The sequence below is a fragment of the Copadichromis virginalis genome, linkage group LG11, assembly GCF_057382275.1.
Source record: "Copadichromis virginalis isolate Kocher_CV1m ecotype Utaka linkage group LG11, C_Virginalis_male_GT1.1, whole genome shotgun sequence".
Taxonomy (NCBI): domain Eukaryota; kingdom Metazoa; phylum Chordata; class Actinopteri; order Cichliformes; family Cichlidae; genus Copadichromis; species Copadichromis virginalis.
In genome coordinates, this window is record NC_140628.1 from 18599108 (window position 1) to 18619329 (window position 20222).

Here is a 20222-nt window from a genome sequence, read left to right on the forward strand (position 1 = left end):
GCGAGAGGGACTGTTGGGAGAGACAGATCTGCATATGGAAATTAGGGTTAGCCTGCTTTAAATTCTTTTTCATACGGTCCATTATTTTGTATTCATTTGGGCGGAACCCCGACAGTGGGACCGAGGGGGACAAGTGACTTGACAAATCCCGGGGAAAAGTCACGGCACGGAACAGGTGCTTTGGTTCAGTGCTTTTTTGTGAGCAACTGTGTACGCACATACATGCTATGACGATAATGCTCTAAATATTTTTTCATATATCCACATAGTATTGTTTTCCCGAGTCTGTATTTAACATCTGTTATGTAAACTTAATTTCAAGTTAGCGTGTATGTCTTAACAAAGACCGAGAAGAAACTGAATGTAATTATTTTATTTGTTTAATGAGAGAGCTCAGCGCTGTTAGTGGTATACAGAGGAAGTTCAGGTTGCTCTTTAATACAACTCACGATAAATACAGCTGCTGAACCGACTATAAAACAACTACAATTCTAAATATCTTAAAAGCTGCCCGGAGAGACATTGCGACAGAGGAAGCGCTTAGCAGTGAGACCTCTTGTTGTGTGTCTGTCAAAGGATTAGGTTCCTCCCAGTAGGAAACTTCGGACCAATCATCGGGCGTGGAGCGAGTGTGCGCCTGCGTAGTGTGAGCGCGCGGGACCGGCTGAAAACACAAACAGCGATGAATACTGGGAAGTAAAATTCACAAACTACTAAATATACAAGAAGCCGAACTAACAGGTTAGTTCATATTTCATTAACAGTTGTTTTTGGAGGCTTTTCTGTCTTTAGTTTGCCTGTTAAAAATAGTTTTGTTTGACTTAACTGTGCTGTCGTGTCGGCACAGCGTATGCTAGAAAGTTAACGCTAGCATTATCATGCATAAAGCGTATAATGTAGATACGTTAAGTGTTAAATTTGCACTTCGTAACTTCTATGAAATGTTTTATACTCTCATGTCGGATCCATTGTGAAGTACTTGTTCGTTGGCTAGCTATATGCAATAACATACATGCCCGTCACTTATACATTCAATAAATTCATTTATGTTGCTCCAAAGATATTTTTTCCCTGCTTTCTGCTCATGTTTCCTTTAAAACTACATCTAATTGTGCACAACTCTGCAAAATTAGATGTAGTTTTGTATGCTCTGCGTTGAGTACCAGTACTTGTATGTAAGTACAAATGTACTGTAAGGTACATTTGTACTTACAAAGTAAAATGCTAAAATATTGCTGTGAAACCCTTTTGTTTAAATTGTATGTGGTATTAAATTATACATCATCCCAGTGTAATTGTGAATAACTTGTTGAATATTTACATATGAACACAGTTTTGCAAACCACTGACAAAAAAGCATTCTCTCAGTATTTTGCGCTGTGATTTCTTTATTTATTTTTTGGTCATTTCAGGTCAAATTGATTCTGCACTGACACCATGTCAGATGACTTCAGCCAGTCCCTCACCCCGCCAGTTTCCCCATTTGCAGGAGACAGTCTATGTGACCTGGCTCCAGTTCGACCACCGTGTTTCTGCTGCTCTGATGTAAAAGATGATCCCGCTGGAGTACTTTCCACAGAGGGATACGTTGTTAGAGGCTCCTTGAAACGGTATAATTACCTTCTGCCAGCTGACTGTAATCGTACAAAATTGTCTGGCACTATTTTGTGCCTGAGAAATGCTGTCAGTAAGAACAGTCTTTTATAAAATCGGTCATTTTTCTGTGTAATTTATTCAGAGGTCAGTTTTTTGTACTTATAACACCTCAAATGTAATTCCATTTACCTCCCCTGTGATGTTGTAGCTGCTAAAGTTCCACTAGGAGAAAAGCTTTAAAATCTCACTGCAGTCATTGCATCCACTCCAGGCTACTCTTGCGTCTTGACCCAGCCCCTGCAGAATATGAGACGGACACAGTGGACATCTTTGGCTTCTCCTGGGTGACAGAGACAGCACTGGTGGAATCTACAAAACTACTGTTTGGCCTCTTCAGGTAAGGCATGATGTAAAGCATACGTTATTTCAGTCTGCTTTAACTCTTTACCCTTTGAAAGCCTATTAGAATTAACCTAGGAGCTGTCTTCTGAACTGAGCGGTTGTTTGACGCCTCCTTATAGAAATGACTGGGTGTGTATTGAGAGTTAGTGAGGGTGGTCTTTGCCTATGCAGCTACCTTTGGAAAAACCCTGATACTATTCTAATCATTGTGAAAACCTTTACTGATATGTAATGAAGCAACAAAACATGTTGTTATGGGAAGTCATCAGATATCATCTTTATAAAGGAAAGAGTTAAAATCTGTTGTTTCTACCACTTAATTCTTTTCCACGGCAGCAAAAGTGTGGTCATGAAATCATTCTTTAAAATATTTCATATATATTCCTGATACATTATTGAAAAAGACATCCTTCATATCCATTTACAGGGTCTCTTCTGTTCTGTGTTATGTTTCAGACAACGGATTTACAAGTTGGAGACTTTAGTTAAGTCCAACTCAAATGACTTTGGTAAGTCTGTGTAATCATTAGTCCAACTAACAGTCTTTTAGTTTATTGTCAGTATTTTGTTCGCACAGTAAGCCACTGTTTGCTTACATAGGCATAGTTTGTGTATTAGTTGGATATACAGGTTGTTTATGTGCATTGCTTGTTTATATAATTAGCAGAAAAAAGATTTGAAACATTTTTATGCAGGTTCTGTCAACCCCTTTGGAACTTGGATCAGATTTTTAATCCTAGTTAAGGCATATTATGTGAGGACAGAAAATGGTCTGATCAGCTTATCAGCTTGTAGGAGAGTGATAAAAACTAGTTAAATCAAGTGAAATAAGTGTAGGAATTACCGAGGGCTTCAAATATGTTAACCCTCTCAGGCTCAAATTAAACTTTTTGTTGCTAATGCACAACCAAGTCCTGCAGTGGTACTTCTGAGTAAAAAAAACAACTCATAAAATATGTATGTGGGGTAATCAGGTTGTTAGTTTTTAACTGTTGCAAATCGGCAACGCCTGCCTTGAGAGGGTTAAAGAATGAAATGTCCAGAATAAATAAAAATAATTATTCTGCAAATTAAATCCCATAATTTCTAGAGAGTTGTTTTCTATATATATATTTTTATGAACAATTTGAATGTATTTGATATGTATATATGAGCTGTACAATAGTCATTTTCAGAGTGATCTGATCTCTGATACCGTAGACATATTATGAGTACTACCTACAGCACCCTTTTGATGTTTTAGGTCAAGCTGGAAATCTCCACTATAAAGCAGAAGAACTCTGGCAAGAATGTGTTACATTTCTTCAGTATGTCAAAGTCTTTCTACACAGGTAATTTTAACACATTTTCATGTCACACTGGAACTAATAAAAACATGTTAATATATTATGGTGTCATGGAGTTTTTGTTTATTTGAATGTTTGATTGGATACCCCTTTTGCATATGTTCAGATATCTCCAGCCTTCCAGGTCCCTGGATGCAGCTCAGTCACACCCTTACGAGGAGCTGGAGGCTCAGTTCCCCTCTGCTCTTTTGGAGGAACTTTTTGGGATCACTCTCCTCGTAGGACGACTCAAAGACCTGCCTGCTAATGTTCAAAGTGCCTTTACTATACAGAATCACGGAAAGGTACGGCCAAACGCTAGTTGGTTTGTTTAGATCTAACTTGAGTAGAGATTTAATGTAAGGCATTGATTACAAAGGTGTTAGGGAGCTTAAAAACCGAAGGAAAAAAACCCCAAAGACAGCATTTAAAACAGATGCAGACAATGTGGGGCTGGCATACCAGAGTACAAAGGCTATATATTATCAACTGAGCATTAGGTTTTATGACTACAGTTTTATCACCCAGCTGATTTTTCTTCTTTTCACATTGAAATGAGAAATCTGTGTTCCTTTTACAGATTTTACCTCCCTCCTGGCATTTGCTACACCTTCATCTAGACATCCATTGGTCAGTTTTGGAGATCCTTCACCTACTTGGTCACAAGATGCAGGGTTTGTGTTTGCAGCAGAATTCTCACCTAGGAAATAACTAAAGAGCTATTGAATTATGATGGAAACAGGCTCTTTGTAATTTTACTCATTCTGTCTTCAGGCCAGGTGGTGTACGCCCACAAGTTTGTGGACCTGACGGGAGAGAACCTGACTGATAGCAGCCTGTTTGACGAACACCTGTGCAGTCTGCTGTGTGACCTTACTGGACTGGCCATGGGCAAATACAGCAAGGTGGGTGGTTCATTTCATCTCACTAGATGCAGCAGTGGTATTTCAGAGTTATGTTTTTAAGCTGAAATTCTAAGTGTTTCTCATATAATTGCCACATTTTGTAGTTGGTTAGCAAAAACTGGATCGAAGCTGCACACAGAAGGCATCGCAATGTGCAACAAAAAACATTTTAGTGTAGAATAAAGCTTTAGTTGGCAACTCACTGTGTTTAATTGATCCTGTTTATTTGTAGGTGAGGCCTACAGAGGCGCTGAGCAGCCATCATTACCTTTGCACCTGCACCAAAGAGTTGTGGGTCCTGCTCATGTACCTTCTGGAACACAGGAATAAAGAGTTGCACACACAGGTAACAAACATACACGCATGTTCTGTCACACAGTAAACTTTGATTCTGACAGTATTTAACTAATGTGTGCTCCCTTTAGTCTTTCTGGAGCTACATCAACTCGTTGCTGAGGCCTCTGGTTTTAGGAAAACCTGCTGCTGAGCAGTTCAGTGGCCTCCCCACACACTGTAAGGACCCTCTAGGATTCACATGGTGGCTGGTCACTCATTTATCAATGCTAGGCCAGTATAGTCGGAGTGGCATGATGGTCCAGAATGAGGTAAGAAACTAATAATTGCAATAATGATACCTAAAGATGTTCCAAATGAACAGAAAAGTGTTTCTATGTAAGATTTTTCTGACATATAAAACTGCAATTTGTTTCATCTTAAACACTAACCCTTTTAACAACAAGGTTTTAACAACAATATATTGTGTTTGTACTTAACCTAATTCCCTCATTTCGTGGGCATTGTCTCAACAAAATGACCAAATGAACCTTGCACTGAATTGGTGTTGTTTCCAACAGTTTACGGCACAACCATGAGACTGCATTAAAGAGCAGAGCGGCAGACTACACTTTCAATACATTGATTCTTGAAGACTATTATGATGAATATAGAATACTGTGAGTTGTTGTTTTTAAGTGTCTCTCATTAATTTATCTTCATCTGCAGAAAAACCTGGGGGATAACTGGACCTTTGTGGATGAGTTGCTCAAATTAACTTGTAAGGTAAGCGCAGTTTCTAGTTGCGATATTCAGTTTTTGAACCCTTTAAAATCATAGTGTTTTTAAATGGTGTGTGTGTGTGTGTGTGTGTGTGTGTGTGTGTGTGTGTGTGTGTGTGTGTGTGTGTGTGTGTGTGTGTGTGTGTGTGTGTGTGTGTGTGTGTGTGTGTGTGTGTGTGTGTGTGTGTGAGATAACAGGGAGGTCTAGCAGAGGAGCAGTCCAGGATGCATGTCCACTCCTGCCTCAGTCTTTGTCTGATGTGGGAACCGAGCACCAGTGCTGTGTCCACCCTCTGGGATTACTACAGCAAGAATTTGGTAAAATAACATCTGTGGCTTATCATGAAGTGTATACATTTGATTTGCTGACCAATTTACTACAAGTAGCTTACTTTTGTGTCTAACCATCAATTTTTGAAATGTCTTATTTGTTGCTCCTTTATTCACACCATACTTCTAATTCTAAGCATGTCATGCTACACCCTGGTTAACAAGGGCTCTACAGTTATATATTATGCTCTGTCACTCCTCTTCAGAGTGCCTCATTTACCGTGCCCTGGCTGGGGATTTCTGCCCTGGGCACTTTATGCAAGACACCTTTAGCTCTGTTGGAGCAGGCCCGGAGCTGCTGCTCCCTGCCTCCCCTTCGCTCTCCTGGATACACCCAGCTCTATCGCTCTGCCAACTCCTTCCACATCTTTCTTCGAGTGCTGGCCCTGTGCCTTGCACAGGATCGGGCTGGAGGAGTCCCACAGAGACAGATCAAAGGGAGGTAAGGATGGAGAGAAGGCTGAGAAGCTTTGTAGCTCTCGATCCTTCACATTTTCTTCCACCTTGAAAAGTAGGTTTGACAACCATAACACTATATACTCTATATTGTGGGGTTTTGATTTGGAGGCTTTCAGCAGTGATTACTAATCAGGGATAGGCTATATAGATTTCCCCTTCCCACTTGATCTTTAAATGTGTGATGTGTTTAAATGGTGTTTGGATTTGCCTATGTGTAAGCACTCGCTTGCATAAATACACACACAACATGTGTGTTTGCAAACTGTCATGCATTTGAGTCTTGTTTGTGTACGTGCCAGGTGTATCTCAGTCTCCCGGTGCGTCTTTGATATTTACTCAGGCCCACCGGTGGAGCAGGTGTCTCAGGAGTCAACCACCTGCTCTCCAGCAGAGGCCAGACCCAAGAAGCCTCCTACTGATGCACACACAAACACACAGGCTGTGCACCTGCTCCCTAGAGCAGTGACATGGTTTCAGTGTGTGAGGCCGTTGAAGAGAAGAATACAGTGCGTGTTTGAATAGGAAATAAAGAAAAAAAAATAGACAAAGGACAAGAAGCTGATGGATGCATCAGAACCATGTACTGGTCCATCCTATATCCCAGGCCGGCTGTGTGCCAGAGGGAGGCAGCCGTAGATAAATCCGCCTAATGACTTCCCTCTGTCTGGAATGTGCTCTGTAGCACTGCAGACATGGGGGCTAATTAGCTAACGAGCGTGGCGGTTAATTCGCCTTAACGAAGCTGTGTTGGTTTCCAACACGGAGAGAGGGGAGCTTGGGTGGTGGGGGAGCAGGGGGATGTGGGTGGTAGGCAGTCTGGCGACAGCCAGGCTGGGCTGGGACAGGTCCAGATCCCCACCCCCATCCCCTTCACCTCCCTCCATCTCCCTCCACCAAAACTATCACCACTACCTCCTCCTCCTAAGGAGGCGCGAGGCGTGCCGACTGTATCTCCACAACGCTTCGGCAGCGTTCCCACTCCTGGCTAGGCTCTGCGGGACACCCGTGACGACCACATTAATGGGATCGACTGCAAGCATGTTGCTCTCCAATGCTGGGAGTTAGGAGCATCTGCTTGCCTCCAGAAAAAAAAGCTGTCCAGAATAAACAAACAGAGAGACAGGTTGGGAGAACACAGAAAATCCCCTCTGCTATCTCCCAGTGTGCAGCTTATATCCCTGTTACATACTAGCCATTCATCTATTTAAATCTCCCTCCCTGCTCACTCTGACTGTATGCTTCACCACCTTTTCCTTTTATAGTTCTCTGTGGGTGTAACTAAGCTGGTTGTGGTGTTAACCTGGTCTTTCCCAGTTTCCATCTCATTTTTCTCCACTCCTTTTATACCAGTCATACTTCTTACACTGAGTTTGTCTTGGGATGTGCGCTGTTTGTGTTTTGACCGAAACAGCAGCTCTACTCACCTGTGTGGGCTGCATCTGTATTTTAGGATGGGGAGGGCTAGGGGGCTCCAGCCTTCTGTGTTTTCCTGCCAGGCGAGCAAGCTCTGTGTGTGTGTGCGCATGTGTGTGTGGTTTTATTGATCTCTCTCTGTTGTTGCAGTAAATTGGTTTGGCTGTAGAGAGAGGGACTGAGCGCCTACTGCTGTGTGTCTGAGTGTCTCTGACATTTAACATGATCTTTAAAGGCATTTCTCCACAGTGCCCGCAGGATCTAACAGCGTGCTGGGTGGTTCTCTATTCTTACTTACTCTCTTGCTTTTTCCTTTCTCTCTCACCCACATAGGCTGGGGAGCCCAGCCTCTCCCCCTGGAGCTGAGAAGGTGATGGAGGCAGGTGGTGGGGTGCACTACAGGGGTGGAAAGTTCAGTTAGTCAGCGTTTAAAGTCAGGGTGTTTCAGAAGAATAAATCATTTCTAATGAATTGGATAGTGGAAGTAAAGAAAAAAGTGAAATAGGATAATAATCTAAAAATAAACAATGCAACCATTTGTTTCTTTGTCTTGTGTGACATGATGCTGTCCATCTCTTGTGGCATACCTGAAAACCTTTGTCCTTCCTCTTTCTTTCTTACTTTGGTCTCTGTGTGTCCAGGATTTACTCTAAGTTCTCCCCAAAGAAGATGCAGGAGCTGTCAGAAGCAGGTCTCATGAACTTTCTGCTGCTGTTTCTGGTAGTGGCCCGGCAGGCAGACCTGGAGGATGTGGCCAGCAGAGCTTGTGAGCTGCTTGGCTTTCTGCCCTCTAACTGTCCTCTTGGACACCGCACACTAATCTGGAGAGGGCATCTGTCAATGGTGTTGCTATTCCAGGTATATTTGTTTACCATAACATAAAAAAAGATTTTAATTAAAAATAACAAAACTGATGGACCATCGTATGTTTGCTCCAGGAGCGGGGTCTGGATGTTGGAGCTCAGGCTAGCCTGCTGACTTCCTCCTTTAACGAGACAGCCAAAGAGTTCTACAACAAAACCACAGAGGTCTCACGCAGGCTTGCCCTATGGGGGCCACTTGGGTCCTACCTGGAGGGTGTGGCCGAGGTGTTTGAGACCAGCACCACTCTCAGCCTATCAGAGGAAAAGCTACTCGGTGACGGGTTCAATTGGTTGCTGCCTGCCTGCCGCCAGTCCGAGCTGAATTCTGCCCTGGGTTTTCTGCAGATCGTCCTTGCGCAGCTCAGGTGAGAGAGCAGGTGTAAATATTCACCAGCTCCCAGGTATCTCTTACTTCTCCTCAGTTTCCCTCATTCTTTCATCATTCACTGATAGCTACTCCCTCACAGATAGTAGACACATCCAGACAAATGTTTTCTGGCAAAGGCCAAGCTAAGCTTTTATTAAAATCTGATAAGTCTCTACGGAAGAAGAGAGTGATCTCTTCTGCTCTCCCCATCCCATCCCAGAGTCCACTCACTTCTCATACTGACAATAAGCGGATTGTGCTGTCAGCAGGAATGGGTGTCTGTAAAAAGCCTGTGTAGCACTGAGGCCCCAGTTAGTCTCAGGAGGACCAGTGGCTCCGGGTCACCCTAACCAGGTGCTGCAGTAGTAGCCCTGATTAGAATTACGGGCCCAGGGGACCCTCTTTGGACCCTCCTGTCTTTATGAGGACGGCAGCAGTGCTGTGGGTGTGTTGAGAGACAGTGGTCAGTAGGGCACCAGAATGAGTTCAGCTGTAGGACAGGGGTGTTCGTTACATGAACAACCCCAACTGAAGGTCAGAGAGCCACATCTGAAACGCACTCTGTTTATGGGAGGTAGAGATGGAACAGAGGCCACAGTGGACAGATATCAGACAGTGAGGAAAGACGTGTATATTTTACACGCTAATCTGGTGTTATTTAGAAGAGTCAGTTTGTTTGCAACCTATTATGTTTGTAATAGCTCTGAACAACAATTAAAGCGGCTTCTTATAATTGCATGGATGAATTAATTTTAAGTGTTTCATGCTCCTAAGTTACACCAGTATGCTGTGCAAAGGCATTAAAGTCTTTGACAACAACTATCATTTTATATTGGGAAAAAATGCCTATTTTGAATTTATGACCATGTGGCCATTATAAACTCAAAATTAACTTATCTTTGAGCTTTGTTGTGGCCTTCACCAGCTGCTAGGTGAAATGGTTTCTCTTTGGTTGCTTTACCTTTGTATGTGCTCCACTTAGTTGTTAGAGTTCTCAATTGGTAGCATCCAGACTATTTTATCAAAAAAGTTGTTGCTTGCAGCTCCTGGAAACCAGGCTAGTGAGGTTTGTTTTGAAAAAAATCCTACAGAGTTTTGGTGATGGTTTCCTGTGGCTCCATCACTAAAGGTGAAAACTAAGTGAACATTTATTAGCAAATGTATTCAGTGCACACAATGTGCTGTCCATTTTATGTCAAAGTAATGAGGTTTGATACGCAGCTTTGTTGAGTATATATCTGATTTTTCAATATACCCCTAGATATATATTGTTTCTGGAGTTTTGTAGCACTCAGAGTGTTACTACGTCTTTATGCTTACGCTACTTTGAAAAGGTTAATAAATGATCTGAAACCTCAGAAAAAGGGCATTGTAAAATTAAGTGTTACCGAGCCCTCTTGCTGTTTCATGTAGGTGTATGATTGCTTTAATTCTCCAGTGTGCACTACCATCCTCTCAGCACACACAAACCTACACAACTGTCCACACCCCCAAAGTGAAACACTAACCGAGGTGTACTCGTTTCTTATTTCAGTGCCAGCCCCTTGTAACACAGTATCTCGTTAGCTTTGCTAATTCCCAGACTTCCCATCTCAGATCTTGGGGTTGAAGGGCACACATTTGCACATTAATGGCCAAGGAGTGAGAGGAGAAGAAGAGAACTCTCAGAGGCCCTCTGTGTTATGGCCTGGACCACCATGACCCATTTAACCAAATAAAAAAAAAAAAATTAAAATACCGTGCTCTCTCTCTTTCCAATTCATGCCGCCAAATTAAATATAATTCTTCGGCCTGGCAATTTTCGGTATCTCTTTGTGATTAATGCCTTTTCTGTGACACAATTAATGGGCAATTATGTAGCCTGGCAAATTTAGTGTGTGCATCATTATGTCTATTAAGAGCCATGTGGAATCTGCACACATTATGAGAATTATTCTGCCAATGGTTGAGGCGGCGTAGGGTCCGAACATTCACTCTTGATAGCCATCGTCATGGTGCTGAGGCAAGAAGCCAGTAACAGGCATAATTCCTCAATTTTATTTCTTCCCATGACCCTCCGCTGTAGGAGGATGGGGGTGACGCTGGTTGACGAGGTGAGCTGGCATTGGCACAGTCTGTTGGATCTGTTTTTGGCACAAACAATTAATCCCCATCTCCTTGGCTTGATAAAATACAAGCCTTCCTGTGAAGCTTTTTCCTTTGTGAGCATTAAGACCTTTTAGCGGGTTTTGATTCCCCCCCCCCGATAGTCAAGGACAACTACTGTCAAGTGTCTTCTTATAAAGGAAAAAAACACCTTTACATTAGATACAAATGTGAGGACAAAGTAAGGAAATAGGGGACGTGGAGTTAATTCCATGTATGCCCATGTGTGCGTCTGATGTGTTTGTCTGCCTGGCATTGTTAGGATGCTACTTTTTTTTTTTTAATGTCTTTACAGTGAAGGCAGCTGGGGGAAGGGTTACTTTGGTCCCTAGTGGTATGTAACGGTGTGTGTATGTGTTTGTGTGTACATGTAAGAAGCCACAGTGAGGAGGATTAAGTGGGGTCTCTGACGATGTCTTGTACAATGAGGGTTGATGGGTGTGAAAGGCCTATTCCGCAGTAGTAACGAGGCTAATGAATTCAGACTCTAATCGATTGTCTCAGCTCTCTCTGGATTAGATGCAACCTTGCTGGAAGGGAAGGCACCATTGAGGTGTGTGTGAGTGTGTGCGTGTGTGTATGTAATATAGTAACAGAGTAGAGTGTGTGGTTAAGGATAGGATAGAAGGGGGCTGCTAGTTCCTCTATCTTTTGCTTCTTCCCCACCTCATCTTAGCCCCCGCTTCCCTACACCCTCATCCGGGTGAATGAGGGGGACAGAAGGATCATCTCCCGTCTAAATGAGATTACAGCTCCTTCAGCTGCTTATCTGGGCTAATGCCAGCCACTGTGGGGCTGCCGTAGCGGCTGGGGCCAGGGCCAGGGATGAGCCAGAAGAGCCAAAGTATAGTCTGTGTACAGGGGATCAGTATTAGGCTCCACTCTATGCCTATAATATCCTCCTCTCCTTCCTCACACCTACCTCCACCCCGCTTTGCTCCACACTGCAGCGCACCACTGCACCCAGTAATCCCCCAGGAGAGAAGAGAGGGAAAACATATGAAGGAGGAGTGAAAGAGAGGAACTGTGGAGCAAAAGGATTTGAGAAAGTAGGGAGGGGGGTTTGTACACAAGAGGGAGCACTGAGTTTGGATTTTGCATTGGATAGATTTGTTTATCTGTGTGTCTGTGTCCTTCCAGACGAGTCCATCAGCGCAGTGACCAGTCAGCTCCCACCCTGTCCTGGGTTCCTGCTACCGCCAGTGTGGTGAAAGAGCGCCACCTAGCGGTAGCAGCTGCTCTCTGGGCTCACTTCTTCCCCTTTCTGCACAGCCTACGTCTTTCTCAGACACCTCCAGCACAGCTTGCAGATGCAGCTGCAGGTCAGTAAGACCCAGTGGAAGGAAAGGTGGGAGAGCAAGATTTCTGGGCATCCTCATACAAAAGAAAACTGATGTAGCTATTTTAAATGAAAGAAATTTGAGGGGAAAATATGGCTTTACGAGTGAAAAGGTAGAACTGGAAAGGACACAAAATTCAAAGATCATAGTAAAGAGAAGACATTAATGACTTTGAGCGCTATACGTATCATCATCCAACTAACTGAGACAACACTGACCTATTTTCATTTTCCTCAGGTTTCACCCTGCTCGCCTTTGATCTACCCACTTCGGCACCCCAGGACCTTCAACCAAATTCAGTTCAGTCCATCATGCAATACTTTGGGTGGGATGACATGGTTCACCCACTCTTGGTAACTCGCTATCTTTCCCATCTGCTTCAAAACAGGTAAGCTTTGACCTTTGAATCCAATCCCACCCCCCAGTCTTCTCTGTCCCAAAACATTTTCATTTGACTCACCTGATGCTTTTACATCAGGTGAGTCCGATGAGAATGATGTTCTCCTCTTTTCCTGTTAGTTATCAAGCTTCATCATTGTGTGACGCACTTAAAAAAACTGTTTTCCATAACTTCTGCAGGTACATTACACCGTCTCTAATTAATAAATGAAGCACAGGGTGTCCTTGTATAGTGAAGATGGTTATTAATAAATAAAAATGCATTCATGCCTTTATACAGAAGGTAAAAGCTTCAAAATTACACTCAAGAGTAGAAGAATGATTATTATTTCAACCACAGACATCTTTTCAGACGGTGCCAAGTGATACTAAAGCTGCAGTAGGGGAAAAAAAAAATATCCAAGAGTTTTAAAAAAACCCTCCATCTGCAGCTCCAAGTCCCTCCCATCACATAAGCGCTGACATGTGCATGTGCTTCATATGCTTACAACACAAGCTGTTAGAGGCTCTAACAAGCTACATAAACATGAAATGGAATTGGCTGCAGCAATGAGCCTTTGGCTAAGGTTAACAGAGGGCTAAACCATTAGGAAGATTCAACATGGCCACTTGTGGCGTGCTTAATGGAAATTCTACCTGCACAGCCTGAAACCACTACAACAAAGACAGATTAGATATTACAGGAATGCGTCTAGCAAAAACAGAGATGCTGAAACACCAATCAGAATAGCCTGCTGTGGTTTGAAATTAGTTCCCTAGTTAAAATTGCAGACATCTGGAATATTATCTGGCCATCAGCTGCACATCCTTCTCCACCAGTCCAGCAAGATGGAGAAAGAAAACGAGCCATAAGCTAAAATAATATCCATGAACCAAAATGTTAATAGACCACAGCCTTACCTACTGAGCTGTCTGGGCACTGTTTATTAATGAAAGAGAGGCAGGAAGATTATTATGCAATAAGGAGGTGGTGTGTTTTGTATGGGCAACTGCCAGTACCTGACCCTTCAACTGCAAGATACCAAAGTGATCCTTTTTAGAAGTTTTTTTCTGACAAGCTTATCTTTCTTATTTTGTGCGGGTTGCTTTAAAGTGATTGCACAAGCTGCAAAGTAGAATTTGCTTCCATTGAATTAGGCTTTCCACCATTTGAAAAGATGTGCATTAGTTGGACAGTCAATAGAAACCGCCTCGCCCCCCACCCACCCTGCCCCACACATCTCCAAACAGACTTGTGATCAGGTTCTTGCTGTCTCTTCTCTTTCGCAGTGAGCTGGTGTCCTCTCTGAGTGGAGATCCTGGCGTTGCTGTGTCTGGTTCTGCACAAAGCCTGTCAGTGAGGGCCTGGGTCAGATGTGTTCTACAGCAGCACCTTCACAAGAACCCAGATGGCACTGACAGCAGAACAGGTAACAATACTCAACAGCAGTTTTCAACCTATTCTTTAAGTAAAAAAGGAAGTGTTTACATTAATGTGAACTTCGTTATCATTTGAATAACCAGTGTTTGTGTTTTTGCATTCGTCAGCCCGGGCTGTGGAACAACAGTTGTGTGAATTGACCCGGCTTGTGCTGAGGCTTCCCGAGGTGGAGAGGCTTCTGCAGAGAGCCAACCTTAATCCCACAGCAACCAGGCCAGAGCCGACTGCAGCCCTGGAGATGTTTGTCAAGGTAACATACGCACACAGGTGACAAACACACTGGGGAATAATTCTGTCTTTGTGTATTTTGAAATTTTACAGCAAGTTAGTTATGAGAGAACTCAGGTCGGCTTTGTGTCCAAGTAAAATTAAAAATCGTCTGTGAACCTTCATCAGCGTGTGTTTCTATGTGTTTCACATGGTGTTAGGCTGTAGGCAGTGTGTACAGTGGACTGAAGGTTTTGTCTGAGCGTTCAGCCATGGTGACCACAGCCCTAGACTACATTGGTGACATCCTGAAGCACATTAAACCGTCTCTCGTCAGCAAGAACCAAGAGGGAATACAGCTAGCATACTGGGCTGTTGGTAGGTGCAAAGTTTATCAATTTCAAACGCATCACAGAATATACTGTGTATAAAGTCCACGACTGGGCAAGAAATTATTGGAATTGCGTATGAGAGTACAACACTCTTTTCTCTGTGACCAGGCTGCATTGTGAAGCACTGGAGCCCCCTGCTGGCCACATCAAAAGCACAACAGCTGTTGTTCCGCATTGTGGATGGGCTGCTGCTTCCCCACAACCTCACACAGCAAGACAAAGCTCTCAGAGACAGTCTGCCTTTGTATATACAGGTAGGGACAAATGTATAATATAGACACACATTGTCCAAACACACAGCCGTTACATTAAAGAAAGAAACCTGGCTATTTTGATAAAGACCCTTCCATTTATCGTCTTCCAGGGTCTGTCTGTGGCCTCTAGTGTGTCTCAGTCCCAGGGGGCTTACCTGAAGCAGCAACTACGTTCTGTAACTCGCAGATATTTGGACCATTTCCTTCCTGCCTCGCCTTCTGTGGGCATTATTGCCAACCACCCGGTGCTTCTAGGTGCCTGCGAGGCCAACCCAACCAGCCGTGGAGCTGCCCTGAGGAGACTCATCCTAGAGGTTCTTTGGTAGGTCTGCAGAACCATGAAAAGAATTTGCCTGATCCAGCATTGACCTGAATTTCATGTTCACTTAATTTCTGAATGTGATTCCTGTTTAATCAAAAACTCTCTCAGCAATGACTGAAAACTCCAAACGCCCCAAAGGCTGTCTTACCTTTATTATCAAGGACTCATGTACATCATTTCCTTCTTTCACCATGTGTCTACATAAACAGCCACTTAAAGTTACTAGAAACACCTCTGCTTGTGTTTGCAGTGAGAACTTCCTGCAGTTCAAAGGTCACGCCCCCCCTCCTCGTCTGGCATCCGTCCTGATGTTCCTGTTGGAGCTTCTGAGACGAAATGGTGACTCAGACCCCTCCCTACTCACCGTGCCCCTCCCCTCTCTGCTGCGCTGCATTATGCTGGTCAACGAGCCACAGGGTAAGATTGACAATCTGAATCTTAAATAGTTTTACAAGCCAAGTTTTAATATATATGAGATCTAACAATCCAGAAGTTGGTATAAAAAGAGAGCGTCTGGCTTTCCATATGATCACAGTTCACTGAGTACAAGCAATGTAATGATGGTCCAGAGCAGAGGAATATGGACAGTGCGACATTAGTGGCATAAACGAATAAAGTTGTAATCCAGCAGCTGTTCCCCGTGTGAGAAAGTGCCAAATTCTACTCAGAAACTCTTGTTATGTAGATTAGGAGTTGTTGTAATGACTTGCAGTACTCAGATCTTCTGTTAACTCTACATTTTACTGCAGTTTTGATTGATTGAAGTAGAAGTTAAAGTCATTTTTTATATAACAGTGTCATTTAAGTGGATTCACTTCATTTCAGACTGATGCATTATATAATCAACACTTTCCAGCCCGTCTCTATTGATGTGATTGTGAAGTGATTTTTATTTTTTTATTTTGGATGTGCAGTAAGGAAGACGAGCACAGATGCCTTACAGCTTGTAGTTGAGCGGTGTGGTGCCGCATCTACAGAGAGACCATGCGACCAGATGATCACAGTCTTACGGTAACTGAATGTTTGTAGCATTAAATACTGTATGCATCGACAAACTTTGCAATATTCGACTGTGTAAGATCATTTGAAGTGTACACATTATTCATAGACAGTAATTATAGATCATCATCAAATTACAGCCTCTTTTATCCATCATTTTTATTCATTTATTTATTTATTATGCCTACCATCTCGATGCTCTTAGGTCGTTTGTGGAGGAGAACGAGGGAGTCTACGACAGGCAGATATACGGCATCTTGGAGACTGTGGCTGTTTTAGATCCCACTGTGGTTCAAGCTCTTATCCCCAACCTGTCTCTCAGTCTGAGAAACACTGAGCACAAAAGAGGACTGGGCAAGAACATCGCCTTGAGGTGAGCAAGCACATGAATCACACCCTGGAAGCCATGTAGACGGCATTCATCACTTTAAACTATTTTTAAGTTGTCTAGACAATAAGCGCTGCAGTTGCATACAGAACAAGAAATATTCAGCAGCTCTGTGACTTACAGAATGTGCCACATTTGTTTGTGTAACAGGAGTGCATATGTGAAGTTGCTGGGTCTCCTTGGGGAAAGTGGGCAAGCTGAAATAACCAGTCTGGAAAGCGAGTGACAAAAAAAATCCAGTAAAGAGAGACCTCTTCCAGACCCCTCCAAGAATCTCTTCTTATCATGTTGTATTTTCATTTTTGTCAATTTCCCTTAAAAAAATGAGGATACCTTAGAAATTCTGTTTAATTTATGTTTAGCATAATCTGTAATATTCTTAAAACCTCAAATGCAGTTGTAAAAAAGCACAGAAAAGATTTGTAGAAGGGAAAAAATATACAAATGGGCATGTTCCTATCATGGATTAAAAGCTTAATATTACCTGCCTGTAGATATGTACATATTGTCCAAAAAAGAAAAAAGTGCAGCTTTGCATCTCAAGAGATTCACTGTTACTGAATGAAAAATGTGACAATAAATGTGAATGTGGCCACACGCCAGCATCCCCACCTTTTCGTTTCTGTTCGATACTAAGAGAAGGGAAGAATGTGAAGTGTGCACACATTATTTGTGATTATGGTATGAGGTGCTGCATCTATATATCCAGCAGTCTGAATTACAGATTTGATCAGGGCCCAATGACTTCACCACCACACCTTAAAAAAAAAGTTGAGCAGAGGGAAGAAGTAGTACTGTTTGTTCCCACTCTCCCGTTCTTTCTCCCCGTTCCAAGTTCAGCAATCTCTTCCAATCCCGTTCTAGTTTGCACCTAATCACATGAAGTCTCACTCCTGTCTCCCACAATCACCAAGTCTCATTTTCTGTCATTGCTAGTCATTTTCCAGCCTCATCAAACTGCAATGCATCTCCTTCATCCGAGGAGCTTTCTGCTGCATCACATTCCTTTTTCCTCCAGCAGCATCAGAGCTGGTTGGAGAATCCATGCATAAAGAAAGAAACTGAGGTGGTTCTTTAAATTAGTGTGCAATTATCTATTGCTGCTAAATAATTCCCACTGAAGAGCAGTCATCCTCACCCCCCGAACTCTTAGAACTACTACTGCTCTTGACAGAACACACTCCTGCGCCTTTTTTCACTTCTCTGTTTTCATCTTTATTCTGCAAATTTTCCAGGTTTTCAACACCTTTCTTTTCGACAGACAAACGGGGGTTTGTTTTGGTCAGAAGTATGTTTTGGACAATCAGCATTATTCAGTATATGGTACGTATGCACGCAGATGGGACTAGACATTCATTAGACCACAGTCTTAGGTCCTGAGTGTATTAACAGTCGGACTCACACAGGTCGTTTTTTTTTTTGTTATCTTATTTGAACTGAAAAAGATGGCATGGTTATTTACCTACGAACCCAAGTACCAGCACAGGCGATTAGAAAGCAGGCTGTTCTTCAGGCCACCGAAGTGATTATAGGGATCACGTGGAAGTGTTATACAGCAGTTCTAGCTAGAAATGCTCCTACAGTACTTTAATGGGTTACAGAAACTGCAGTTTCATTATTATCTTGAGGACAGTTGAGCAGGTCAGCAATATCTTCTTTCCACGTCTTTATTAACAGTTAGGATGACTGTCTTTTTCTTTTTCTCCTGTCCCTTTCCTGCAAGATTTATGTTCCCACTTGCTCCTTATGTCTTCAGTGGTCATGATGTTTCAGTCTTTGGAAACATACAACCAAAAAATGCTTTATTGTTGTGAACGCAGATTGTTCCTAGAAGTTTAAATAGCTTAAATAGCATGGCTCTTGTCAGGAAAATATTATTATTACATTTTGGTGTCAGAGATGGCGTGTTTCAGATTGAGTCCAATAATCGAGCACTTTAAAAAAAAAAAATTAAATAAAAAAGAGAGTTTATCTGAAAGTGCTCCATCCTCTGGTCACATGTTCTGGTTTCCTCACGTTTTGTAAAGGAGTGGTTTAAACAGCACCTATCCTGTGATGGGGTACTTGTAGAGTTTGTAGGTTTGGGCAGGTGAAGTAAGGAGCAGGAAGGAAACAGGCCGCTATCCCATTGGAGGCAAACGGCAACGTTGGCCCGTAGAAAACCTCCTCCTTTCCCTCCGTGCTAAGATCCAGCACCTGGAAAGAGAAAACTCATGCAATATATGGCACAGCTGTAGTAATGGCACTGGGCCAGTACATAGTAATAACAATGTCTTTTCCTTTGGCACCACCACAAGGCATGAAATTTGATACAAACATACATATCAGCCTCAGGAAAGGTAAGAGATATTGTCCTATTTCAGTCTTTAAAAACTGCTATAGATGACCCTATGCCCATTAATAAATCCCAATTAAGCCTGTTTTCAGTCTTTATATTAATACCAGAGAAAGATTGTTTAATGAAAGTCATTTGCTCCTTACTAGATTCCAGCTAGAATGGTCTTCATCTTTAGATTAACGAGCCATGAAAAGTTGGGAAGGTTCTTGCTGTTAACTAGGGGATAGTGGGTTAGATTTGAATTAATCGCCTACATTAGAGCACTTGTTCCCTACAATACTAGTGAAACTGCTTGAACAACCTACTAAAGCATGTACTAACTTAATCAATCATCAAGTCAGTTCAACTTGTGGAATACTAATCCCCTCAGCAGGGCTAGTATGTGCCCCTTTGTGCAAGGAGGAACTGGACGACATCCAGGAGGCCGCTGGTGTGAATGTCTCCGACCAAACAATCAGAAACAGACTTCATGAGAATGACCCAACGTCCTCCGTAGGAAGTAGTAGGCCCTGTGCTCACTGCCCTGCACTGTGGAGCGTCACTGGCATTTTGCCATCAAATATGAGAATCAGCAGACCCACCACTTTACTCTGAAGACTCACCTGAATGCATGCCAGAGGCTCGTTGGTCCAAATAGAGTATCCTCCAACTACATAGATCCTGTCATCGTGGACCGCTACTCCAGACTCGTTCTGACCTGAAGAGGACAGAGACGGCACAATGCTTCACTGTGCCAATCAGAGGGCATCCTGACAATATGACTTCCACGTCCCCCAGGAGGCAGAGGGGAAGATAAATGGAGAAAGATGGGGCAAGGGTGGGAGTGTACGCAGAGCTATGGCGTGTTCTTTCTGTGACTTTGTCTTTAAACTTTTGCAGATATAATGGGAGGAAAAGATCCGAGAACAATTGTGTAAAGTCAAACAGGAGTACAGGAGGAGGAGGAAATAACAATAAAGTCATCCAGAATTTAAAGCCTGTAATGGAAAATGAGAAAACATGACCACATCCTACAGTATATGCATGTGAGATTGTCTTGGCAGTGCTTGTGTTCCATCCCACCGCTATCCTGTAGGCTAAAAGGTGCAACATACCCTCAGGTCCAAAGTAGACATATACTCTCTATATGTTTTAATTTAATCATCCTACCACCTACTTGCAGCCAACAGGGAGGCATTATGTGTTGTGTTTCTAATCTAATGAGAGGAGGGCAAAGCCGAGAGTTATACTCAGCCTACGTTTCCAAGCACCACATATGTACAGTGCATAATTGTATTAAAAATATATGGTGTTCTAAATAGAT

At 42.8% G+C, this 20222-nt stretch overlaps 2 protein-coding genes across 4 annotated transcripts in view; one reads left to right on the forward strand and one right to left on the reverse strand.

The window, feature by feature from the left end:
• Positions 1 to 616: 616 nt before the first annotated feature.
• mms22l (MMS22-like, DNA repair protein) lies at positions 617 to 16815 on the forward strand. Its single transcript, XM_085473437.1, has 26 exons — positions 617 to 741; positions 1413 to 1610; positions 1868 to 1993; positions 2455 to 2507; positions 3242 to 3329; positions 3451 to 3628; positions 3904 to 3997; positions 4098 to 4228; positions 4461 to 4574; positions 4654 to 4833; positions 5231 to 5287; positions 5482 to 5601; positions 5820 to 6055; positions 8127 to 8343; positions 8424 to 8713; positions 12001 to 12182; positions 12438 to 12588; positions 13869 to 14008; positions 14127 to 14269; positions 14448 to 14604; positions 14727 to 14872; positions 14983 to 15194; positions 15445 to 15611; positions 16109 to 16205; positions 16399 to 16566; positions 16732 to 16815. Exons 2-26 carry the CDS (start codon positions 1438 to 1440, stop codon positions 16805 to 16807), a joined length of 3696 nt encoding a protein of 1231 aa, XP_085329563.1. The 5' UTR covers positions 617 to 741; positions 1413 to 1437; the 3' UTR covers positions 16808 to 16815.
• Positions 16482 to 20222, reverse strand: part of klhl32 (kelch-like family member 32) — a 37030-nt gene continuing 33289 nt past the window's right edge. For all 3 annotated transcript variants that reach the window (XM_085473440.1, XM_085473438.1, XM_085473439.1), the window contains 2 exons: positions 19522 to 19616; positions 16482 to 18777 (listed from right to left, as the gene is read on the reverse strand). In XM_085473440.1, the coding sequence (XP_085329566.1) occupies positions 18616 to 18777; positions 19522 to 19616 (257 nt within the window). In that variant the 3' untranslated portion in view covers positions 16482 to 18615. The remainder of the gene's footprint in view (positions 18778 to 19521; positions 19617 to 20222) is intronic.

Coding starts and splice junctions, on each gene's coding strand:
- mms22l (XM_085473437.1), top strand. CDS start 1,438: ATGTCAGATGACTTCAGCCAGTCCCTCACCCCGCCAGTTTCCCCATTT. Junction 4,575..4,653: donor ATAAAGAGTTGCACACACAG/GTAACAAACATA, acceptor TGCTCCCTTTAG/TCTTTCTGGAGCTACATCAA. Junction 6,056..8,126: donor CAGAGACAGATCAAAGGGAG/GTAAGGATGGAG, acceptor CTGTGTGTCCAG/GATTTACTCTAAGTTCTCCC.